Source organism: Coregonus clupeaformis, chromosome 12 (genome assembly GCF_020615455.1).
Source record: "Coregonus clupeaformis isolate EN_2021a chromosome 12, ASM2061545v1, whole genome shotgun sequence".
Lineage (NCBI taxonomy): Eukaryota > Metazoa > Chordata > Actinopteri > Salmoniformes > Salmonidae > Coregonus > Coregonus clupeaformis.
In genome coordinates this window covers 39,711,048-39,722,553 of record NC_059203.1, presented here as the reverse complement: position 1 = coordinate 39,722,553, position 11,506 = coordinate 39,711,048, and the positions used below count along the sequence as shown (strand labels likewise).

Below are 11,506 nucleotides of genomic sequence, written 5' to 3'. Positions count from 1 at the left end.
TGATTGGCTCAAACGCATTAAGAAGGAAATAAATTCCACAAATTAACTTTTAAGAAGGCAAACCTGTTTAATTGAAATGCATTCCAGGAGACTACCTCATGAAGCTGGTTGAGAGAATGCCAAGAGTGTGCAAAGCTGTCATCAAGGCAAATGGTGGCTACTTTGAAGAATCTCAAATATAAAATATATTTTGATTTGTTTAACACTTTTTTGGTTACTACGTGATTCCATATGTGTTATTTCATAGTTTTGATGTCTTCACTATTATTCTACAATGTAGAAAATAGTAAAAAGAAAGAAAAAGCCTGGAATCCAAACTTTTGACTGGTACTGTATTCCTATTGAAAACTCCCGATGGAGCATGAAGCCGGAAGTATTTGAATTTGAAGCGTGCCGTATTGCTGAATGGAGCTGAATGGCAACAACAAATCATTAAGGATCATTGTGAAAGTGGCCGTAACTAGCAAAGGATCATGGTCGATGTAGTCATTTTCATCCTGCCTGAGAAAGTTTAATGGAGCAACCTCATGATTGGTTTGTGTCAGCATGTGGTCCTGTGTGACGACAAACGTAGTATTCAGAATGGATCACTATTTAATTAAATATCTTGATTTGTAGCGAACTTTAAAATAATTCACCATGGGGATTGAACTTGATCATAATAAACTAATTTTAGAGCCAAAACAGCCATCGAGAATAAATGTGTTTGGCTGTTCTGGTGATCGTAATTTACATAGGCTTTCTAGGGTAGACAAGGGCTTTTGGCACCGCTAGGTTGCGACGCAGTAGCCGACCAGCAGAGCTTGTGACTTCACGCTCCAGAGAGACACTGGGGGTCGACACATAGAGGTAATACGCGCAGAAAGAACTAAGCCCTCTAGTGGTCTTGGTGCTAATCGGGACATTTCCGGGGACAGGCCACCAAAATCAGGGACTGTCCCCGGAAATCGCGGAAGTCTGGTTACCTTAATCTCATTGTGACTTGCATCTAAAATAAATAGCTCCGAGACTGGAGCAAAAATATATACACTGCTCAAAAAAATTAAGGGAACACTTAAACAACACAATGTAACTCCAAGTCAATCACACTTCTATGAAATCAAACTGTCCACTTAGGAAGCAACACTGATTGACAATAAATTTCACATGCTGTTGTGCAAATGGAATAGACAACAGGTGGAAATTATAGGCAATTAGCAAGACACCCCCAATAAAGGACTGGTTTTGCAGGTGGTGACCACAGACCACTTCTCAGTTCCTATGCTTCCTGGCTGATGTTTTGGTCACTTTTGAATGATGGCGGTGCTTTCACTCTAGTGGTAGCATGAGATGGAGTCTACAACCCACACAAGTGGCTCAGGTAGTGCAGCTCATCCAGGATGGCACATCAATGCGAGCTGTGGCAAGAAGGTTTGCTGTGTCTGTCAGCGTAGTGTCCAGAGCATGGAGGCGCTACCAGGAGACAGGCCAGTACATCAGGAGACGTGGAGGAGGCCGTGGGAGGGCAACAACCCAGCAGCAGGACTGCTACCTCCGCCTTTGTGCAAGGAGGAGCAGGAGGAGCACTGCCAGAGCCCTGCAAAATGACCTCCAGCAGGCCACAAATATGCATGTGTCTGCTCAAACGGTCAGAAACAGACTCCATGAGGGTGGTATGAGGGCCCGACGTCCACAGGTGGGGGTTGTGCTTACAGCCCAACACCGTGCAGGACGTTTGGCATTTGCCAGAGAACACCAAGATTGGCAAATCCGCCACTGGCGCCCTGTGCTCTTCACAGATGAAAGCAGGTTCACACTGAGCACATGTGACAGACGTGACAGAGTCTGGAGACACCGTGGAGAACGTTCTGCTGCCTGCAACATCCTCCAGCATGACCGGTTTGGCGGTGGGTCAGTCATGGTGTGGGGTGGCATTTCTTTGGGGGGCCGCACAGCCCTCCATGTGCTCGCCAGAGGTAGCCTGACTGCCATTAGGTACCAAGATGAGATCCTCAGACCCCTTGTGAGACCATATGCTGGTGCGGTTGGCCCTGGGTTCCTCCTAATGCAAGACAATGCTAGACCTCATGTGGCTGGAGTGTGTCAGCAGTTCCTGCAAGAGGAAGGCATTGATGCTATGGACAGGCCCGCCCGTTCCCCAGACCTGAATCCAATTGAGCACATCAGGGACATCATGTCTCGCTCCATCCACCAACACCACGTTGCACCACAGACTGTCCAGCAGTTGGCGGATGCTTTAGTCCAGGTCTGGGAGGAGATCCCTCAGGAGACCATCCGCCACCTCATCAGGAGCATGCCCAGGCGTTGTAGGGAGGTCATACAGGCACATGGAGGCCACACACACTACTGAGCCTCATTTTGACTTGTTTTAAGGACATTACATCAAATTTGGATCAGCCTGTAGTGTGGTTTTCCACTTTAATTTTGAGGGTGACTCCAAATCCAGACCTCCATGGGTTGATAAATTTGATTTCCATTGATAATTTGTGTGATTTTGTTGTCAGCACATTCAACTATGTAAAGAAAAAAGTATTTAATAAGATTATTTCATTCATTCAGATCTAGGATGTGTTATTTTAGTGTTCCCTTAATTTTTTTGAGCAGTGTATTTTAAAGGAATAGCGCCGAGACTAGTACATGTAAGAAGAATCAAGTTAGCTACTTAGCCAATTCTTCCCCCAGGGAGCATGTGATAGCCAGTGATAGTGATGTACAAGCTAGGCCTATTTGAAACATCGCCATCTCCTGGCAGCATTTACCCGATAGATTTAGTAGCTTGAAATCCTGCAAAAAGCTTGAAAACCCCATTGAAAACCCCATTTGATTTTATGCCCAAAGTTTATTTTTTAAAGTAAATAAATAAATAAATGAACATACTTCATGGCGGTTTTTCTTTTAGTTCGTTTTGGAATTAAAGATAATAGTTTCAGTATAGTTTTTCAAACGGGTTTGTTAATTATTTTATTTCAGTTTACTAAGTTGTTTTAGTTTAACTTTTAGTTTACTATAATAACCGTTATGTTGACAAACTCAAATGGTGTGGCACTAGTTGTGGTTAGCCAGGTAGTGGGCTCTAACTGTGCTGCATGATATTGCAAGATATTGGCCCTTCCACCTGCAGATACTATGAGAATGCCCAACCTGCAAAGAGAGAAAAAGAGAGAAAGTAAGAGAGATCTTATCTGACATCACATGGTCTCATGGCTAGAAGTGGGTTGCAGGGAAATTAAGCCCCCCCCCCCCCCCAAACGCTTCAGAGTAAAAAAGGAGGCTAATTAGGGCATACTCCAATTCCATAGTCCCTTTCTAATTCTGACCCTTCAAGCTTTGACTCTGTCCTTCCTGCTGCATCCTGGGATTGGCCTGGTGCAGCTGATCTGTTGATAAGATTATCAGAGGCCCCTGTTAAATCTTGGGCCACAGTTTAGGCCAGCAGATGGCCACTAACTGTGAGAGGGGCGCTGGTTGAGATGTGGTATGAAGGGCAGTGCAGTGTTGGTGGTACAGTAGCAGGGAACAAGGGTAATGATACTACCTCTCTTTCAGAATAGCTCCGCCCTCTCTGCGCACCTGAGTGACTAGTCAGCCGGTCAGACCTTTCAGTAAGAAGTAAGAGGGTGATTGGATAAATGCACATCCAACTGTCCCTAGGACACTGTTCATTATTAACTACTAGAGTTAATCTGAGGGTGACTGAGGTGGACGCTCTGGTCATCCAACTCCCTTTCACCAAAAACCTACAAAAGTTTGTGAATATGTGCAGGCTACAACATACAGTATACAGACTATAAATATACATAATTCTGATTCTCCGCACCTTAGCACACATGCACTCACACACTAACACACACACACCCCACAACTGCTGCTACCAGATGCTTATTATGATTGCTAAATAATACATAATTTAAACACTTCCCTCCCCCTTTTCCAAAACACCTGCAAATATTGGACTATAAATTGTGCCTTCCTGTATTACAGTGGGGAAAAAAAGTATTTAGTCAGCCACCAATTGTGCAAGTTCTCCCACTTAAAAAGATGAGAGAGGCCTGTAATTTTCATCATAGGTACACGTCAACTATGACAGACAAATTGAGAAAAAAAAATCCAGAAAATCACATTGTAGGATTTTTTATGAATTTATTTGCAAGTTATGGTGGAAAATAAGTATTTGGTCACCTACAAACAAGCAAGATTTCTGGCTCTCACAGACCTGTAACTTCTTCTTTAAGAGGCTCCTCTGTCCTCCCCTCGTTACCTGTATTAATGGCACCTGTTTGAACTTGTTATCAGTATAAAATACACCTGTCCACAACCTCAAACAGTCACACTCCAAACTCCACTATGGCCAAGACCAAAGAGCTGTCAAAGGACACCAGAAACAAAATTGTAGACCTGCACCAGGCTGGGAAGACTGAATCTGCAATAGGTAAGCAGCTTGGTTTGAAGAAATCAACTGTGGGAGCAATTATTAGGAAATGGAAGACATACAACACCACTGATAATCTCCCTCGATCTGGGGCTCCACACAAGATCTCACCCCGTGGGGTCAAAATGATCACAAGAACGGTGAGCAAAAATCCCAGAACCACACGGGGGGACCTAGTGAATGACCTGCAGAGAGCTGGGACCAAAGTAACAAAGCCTACCATCAGTAACACACTACGCCGCCAGGGATTTAAATCCTGCTGTGTCCCCCTGCTTAAGCCAGTACATGTCCAGGCCCGTCTGAAGTTTGCTAGAGTGCATATGGATGATCCAGAAGAGGATTGGGAGAATGTCATATGGTCAGATGAAACCAAAATATAACTTTTTGGTAAAAACTCAACTCGTCGTGTTTGGAGTACAAAGAATGCTGAGTTGCATCCAAAGAACACCATACTTACTGTGAAGCATGGGTGTGGAAACATCATGCTTTGGGGCTGTTTTTCTGCAAAGGGACCAGGACGACTGATCCGTGTAAAGGAAAGAATGAATGGGGCCATGTATCGTGAGATTTTGAGTGAAAACCTCCTTCCATCAGCAAGGGCATTGAAGATGAAACGTGGCTGGGTCTTTCAGCATGACAATGATCCCAAACACACCGCCCGGGCAATGAAGGAGTGGCTTCGTAAGAAGCATTTCAAGGTCCTGGAGTGGCCTAGCCAGTCTCCAGATCTCAACCCCATAGAAAATCTTTGGAGGGAGTTGAAAATCCGTGTTGCCCAGCGACAGCCCCAAAACATCACTGCTCTAGAGGAGATCTGCATGGAGGAATGGGCCAAAATACCAGCAACAGTGTGTGAAAACCTTGTGAAGACTTACAGAAAACGTTTGACCTGTATCATTGCCAACAAAGGGTATATAACAAAGTATTGAGAAACTTTTGTTATTGACCAAATACTTATTTTCCACCATAATTTGCAAATAAATTCATTAAAAATCCTACAATGTGATTTTCTGGATTTTTTTTTCTCATTTTGTCTGTCATAGTTGACATGTACCTATGATGAAAATTACAGGCCTCTCTCATCTTTTTAAGTGGAAGAACTTGCACAATTGGTGGCTGACTAAATACTTTTTTTCCCCACTGTATGTACTGAACAAAAATATCAACCCAACATGCAACAATTTCAAAGATTTTACTGAGTTACAGTTCAAATATGAAATCAGTCAATTGAAATAAATAAATTAGGCCCTAATCTATGGATTTCACATGAGGGGTGCAGCCATGGGTGGCCCTGGGCTTTATTACAGACAGAAATACTCCTCAGTTTCATCAGCTGTCCGGGTGGCTGGTCTCAGATGATCCCGCAGGTGAAGAAGCCGGATGTGGAGGTCCTGAGCTGGCGTGGTTACACGTGGTCTGCGGTTGTGAGGCCGGTTGGACGTACTGCCAAATTCTCTAAAACAACGTTGGGGGCGGCTTATGGTAGAGAAATTAACATTACATTCTCTGGCAACAGCTTTTGTGGACATTCCTGCAGTCAGCATGCCAATTGCATGCTCCCTCAAAACTTGAGACATCTATGGCATTGTGTTGTGTGACAAAAACTGCACATTTTAGAGTGGCCTTTTATTGTCCCCAGCACAAGGTGCACCTGTGTAATGATCATGCTGTTTAATCAGCTTCTTGATATGCCACACCTGTCAGGTGGATGGATTGTCTTGGCAAAGGAGAAAGGCTCACTAATAGGGATGTAAACAAATCCAGACTACAAATAGGATATACAGAATATTTTGTGTCTGAGTGAGTTTGAATATGGGTCTCAAGTTGAAGTGTGTGCAATGGTAGCGTTTGAAGGCCTACTCTAGGTGTCTGTCTCTGTGCCCTACTTGTCTGAATGGGAAGAATGCCAGGGAAAGTCTTAGAGCCTCTGAGAATCTGTAATATCACACTAGAATACAAGTTATTTGGTAGTGGTGTAATTGTTTATACATCCCCTAATATTGCTGTTTAAAAATTGTCAATTGGTGATATTAGCTATAATGCCAAAAACGATGTGTACTCACACTATGTACAGTCGTGGTCAAAAGTTTTGAGAATGACACAAATACTAATTTTCACAAAGTCTGCTGCCTCAGTTTTGATGATGGCAATTTGCATGTACTCCATAATGTAGAAGAGTGTGTAGATCCAGAAGAGTGATCAGATGAATTGCAATTAATTGCAAAGTCCCTCTTTGCCATGAAAATGAACTTAATCCCCAAAAAACTTTTCCACTGCATTTCAGCCCTGCCACAAAAGGACCAGCTGCCATCATGTCAGTGATTCTCTCGTTAACACAGGTGAGAGTGTTGACGAGGACAAGGCTGGAGATCACGCTGTCATGCTGATTGAGTTAGAATAACAGACTGGAAGCTTTAAAAGGTGGGTGGTGCTTGAAATCATTGTTCTTCCTATGCACTCACTAACTGTAAGTCGCTCTGGATAAGAGCGTCTGCTAAATGACTAAAATTTAAAATGTAATGTTAACCATGGTTACCTGCAAGGAAACACGTGCTGTCATCATTGCTTTGCACAAAAAGGGCTTCACAGGCAAGGATATTGCTGCTAGTAAGATTGCACCTAAATCAACAATTTATCGGATCATCAAGAACGTCAAGGAGAGAGGTTCAATTGTTGTGAAGGCGTCAGGGCACCCAAGAAAGTCCAGCAAGCGCCAGGACCGTCTCCTAAAGTTGATTCAGCTGCGGGATAGGGGTACCACCAGTGCAGAGCTTGCTCAGGAATGGCAGCAGGCAGATTGAGTGCATCTGCACGCACAGTGAGGCAAATACTTTTGGAGGATGACCTGGTGTCAAGAAGGGCAGCAAAGAAGCAACTTCTCTCCAGGAAAAACATCAGGGACAGACTGATTTTCTGCAAAAGGTACAGGGATTGGACTGCTGAGGACTGGGGTAAAGTCATTTTCTCTGATGAATCCCCTTTCCGATTGTTTGGGGCATCCAGAAAACACCTTGTCCGGAGAAGACAAGGTGAGCGCTATCATCAGTCCTGTGTCATGCCAACAGTAAAGCATCCTGAGACCATTCATGTGTGGGGTTGCTTCTCAGCCAAGGGAGTGGGCTCACTCACAATTTTGCCTAAGAACACAGCCATGAATAAAGAATGGTACCAACACATCCTCAGAGAGCAACTTCTCCCAACCATCCAAGAACAGTTTGGTGACGACCAATGCCTTTTCCAGCATGATGGAGCACCTTGCCATAAGGCAAAAGTGATAACTAAGTGGCTCGGGGAACAAAACATCGACATTTTGGATCCATGGCCAGGAAACTCCCCAAACCTTAATCCCATTGAGAACGTGTGGTCAATCCTCAAGAGGCGGGTGGACAAACAAAAACCCACAAATTCTGACAAACTCCAAGCATTGATTATGCAAGAAGGGGCTGCCATCAGTCAGGATGTGGCCCAGAAGTTAATTGACAGCATGCCAGGGCAGATTGCAGAGGTCTTGAAAAAGAAGGGTCAACACTGCAAATATTGACTCTTTGCATAAACTTAATGTAATTGTCAATAAAAGCCTTTGACACTTATGGAATGTTTGTAATTATATTTCAGTATACCATAGTAACATCTGACAAAAGTATCTCATAACACTGAAGCAGCGAAATTGTGAAGACCAATACTTGTCATTCTCAAAACTTTTGACCACAACTGTATTATGAGGACCTTATTACTGATGAATGTGTTTTTCTTTCTACTTGCATTTAGTATTTATATTGATGTGTAAATGTTCTGTAATTTATGTAATTCAGGGCTCATCTGTAAAAGAGACCTTGGTCTCAGTATGACTCCCTGATCAAATAAAGGTTAAATAAACTAAAAAAGAAATGTATATTACCTAGAACGGCTATTTTTTGACCCTACAAATATTTTTTTTAAAATAGTTTACAGTGGTTTTCACTTTCAATGACAGACGATAGAAAATATGGTTATTTTATGGGCCAATCTATTATGCATGCAACTCCATTCATAACACCAGCATATTCTGAACCTCTATAACTAGCCTACTATAATACTGTCTGGGGATCATGCACTCTCTTGCCCACCGCCCACAGCAGAAACACTCATATTTTTCACAGAAGGTTGGTGGCACTTTTATTGGGGAGGAGGGGCTTGTGGTAATGGCTGGAGCGGTATAAGTGGAATGCTATCAAATACACGAAACACATGGTTTCCATGTGTTTGATGCCATTCCATTTGCTCCATTCCAGCCATTATTATGAGCTGTCCTCCCCTAAGCAGCCTCCATTGCAGTTGCCCTATGTCACTTCTGACCTGTGCACAGCTAATTAACAGGGCCCCTTTCAAACGTTCTCCAGTTTTTCTTTAGTGAAAAAAAAGAGAGAAAAACTAACACAGAAGCACTGATTATCCATTATATTGACAAGATACTCTAGTGGCCGCTCTTCAATGAAAATAAATGTCTTCAAAAATGGAAGGCAATCCGGAGGAGGCTAGATCAGGTGGGACCATTCTAGCCAATACAAGGTCAGATACGCGTTTGAACAACAGGCACAACCGTTTCCAATAGTTACCACAGCCACAAAGTCAAACTTGGCTATATCGTAAGAATTCGTGAAAAAAAAATGCTAATCCATCAATGGTGTTAATGTAACGTTAAGGTTAGGGTTAGGCCTAAGGTTAGCAGTGTGGTCAAGGTTAGGTTTAAAACCACATTTTGAGAAAATAAATTGTAGAAATAGGCGGGGTGTGTGACTTTGTGGCTGTGGTAACTAGTGACGACCAGGCACAACTCCGATAGTTTGCCGGGATGTCACGTGTCCTACTTACATCAGTACATTCATAACAACCTAATCATTGCGAAACTTATTTCGATCAAATAAGCCAAACGTATCAAAAAAGCCATCACATTTATTGTTAACCAAATTCGACACTATCGCATTGACCTCCTTCACAAAAACTCCTCGCTATGATGAGCAAAAAAAAACCGAAAAGCGCCACCTGTTGGAGAAGACTTATCCCTCTCGCTTTGCCTCTTCCTCTCGGTCTGAAGTCCAGTAAAGTTTGTAATGTCAATGAGTCACACACGAAACGAAGACGACAATTTAGAAATGATCGAATTGTTTAGCTAACTTAGCTGATGAGATAGATATACATTCGGTTGGGAAAATATATTTACTCAAGCAAATAGCAATATAGCTACATAGTTAGACAAATTCACATTTCTCGAATATTTCCAAAGATCTTTGTTTTGACTGGTCAGTTGGAGCTAACAAAAACGATTAGCTTGCTAGAGAAGTTGCCAGTGAAAACAAGTTGTTATAAGGCTGTATTCGGGACGTCTGAGAGAAACATAAACTATCAGCTACAGCAAGGTTACCAGTTGTTTCCTAGGCGAGGGCAAGGCAAGCTACTGCAACTGTCTGTATCATCTGTTCGCGCTGAGACAGGCCTCAACCATGGCAGTCGGTAAGTACACAGACTGAGCAGCTAAACCAGTTTTATGCTGCATTCTTAACAAAGTGGGAAGGTGGTAATTACCAGTTGTGACGTCGTAAATTCAAATTGGATGCATACTCTGAACTCATTGAAAAACGCCGATTGGCTAATGGCCAAGCTGCTTCATCCATAAACTAAAAGTACAGCTATCATGCCTGTAAACAAATTAGTGTTCAAAAACCACATGAATAGATTGCTTTTTGTAAATAAGGTTTTGTTAAATGTAACTGCTGAAAATGCTGTTGAGGTCATTTCCTTAGTAGGTGACGTCAGGGGTCAGCATGTGGGAGAAGTCGGAGCGCAGGGATGATAGAAGAGTTTCCCACTAGTAATATGCCACGTTCAAAACAACTGGAAAATATGAGACGTTAGTGATCTTCACGTCGGAAAGTCAGAGCTCTAGAAAGAGGCCCGAGTTCCCGAGTTGGATGACCGTTGAAATATATTTTTCCCAGTTGGAGCTCATTTTTTCCCGAGTTCCCAGTTACTGAAGCACATTTAATTCCGTAGGCCAATCACTCTACTGGCAAAAAGTATACTACTCAACGGGAGCCTCTTAGGATCCCTCACCCATGACCCATCTACTCTACTTTCTTCACTGGCATAGCATATGTTAGAAATTGCGTAATTCAAATCTGGTATTGGAATAAGAGAAAACATAATCAAGAGATATTCAATCCAAGCTAAATTTATTATATGCAAAATGTATGTATGATAAGTATGATGGTTCGTATACGGGCTCACTGAAATACCACGCAGGGCAGACAGAGAACTAAGCCGTTGTTATGAGTTCTTCTTAAAATACTCTGACAGAGATAGTTCCCGCTCCCTGCTGGCCAATCAGAGTAGAGACTGAGCGTGGTTTAGACTTACTCAGCCTATCCGTTGGCGCACAGGCTGGTCCCAGACCCTTGGCGCTCCACTGTTGCACACTGTTGCCAGGCATAAATTGTTATCATAACAACCTGTAGAGTCAGCACCCATAGACACCGTTCCACTGTACTCTATGTACCTACGTTCAAGGATGGTTCACAGATCACAAAGAAGCAGTGTAGTCTAGTATTTTGAGACACAAGCTCTTATCTCATCCTACCCCCTAACGTTCCTCACATGAATCACAGCTTGTTATGTGAAACAATTTATATCAGTACAGTACAAACCTTCTATGTTTAATCACCAATGCACTAAGCTATTCATCACATCCAGATCCAATTATGAGAAAATAGATCCCCACACATACGACACCCTCTGTACAACTCTGACCCTGGCAAGCTCAACCTGCCTCTCCCGCACCGGACACTTGCACTGTATACCGGTACCACGGTAATATCACGGTACCAAAACGTCATAATACTTATGATACCAACATTTTAGAATACCACAGTACCGTTTGATATGATTCTACCAATTTTTTCGGCCCTACCGTTCTAAAGAACCCACTGGCACCTATTATAAAATGTTTATAAAGTCAGTTTTGTTTATAAATTCAGTTTAAAAATGTTTTACAACAGCAACTAGTCTTGTATGCGCCAGTCCAATAATGTCCACTTCACGTTC

The 11,506-nt window shown here is 42.8% G+C and overlaps 1 protein-coding gene across 1 annotated transcript in view; it reads left to right on the top strand.

Moving 5' to 3' along the window:
* Positions 1–9,419: 9,419 nt before the first annotated feature.
* The window catches only part of LOC121577633 (AMP deaminase 2), a 53,065-nt gene continuing 50,978 nt past the window's right edge, over positions 9,420–11,506 (top strand). Inside the window, exon 1 of the mRNA XM_041891384.2 lies at positions 9,420–9,919. Within this exon, the coding sequence (XP_041747318.2) occupies positions 9,910–9,919 (10 nt within the window). The 5' untranslated portion in view covers positions 9,420–9,909. The remainder of the gene's footprint in view (positions 9,920–11,506) is intronic.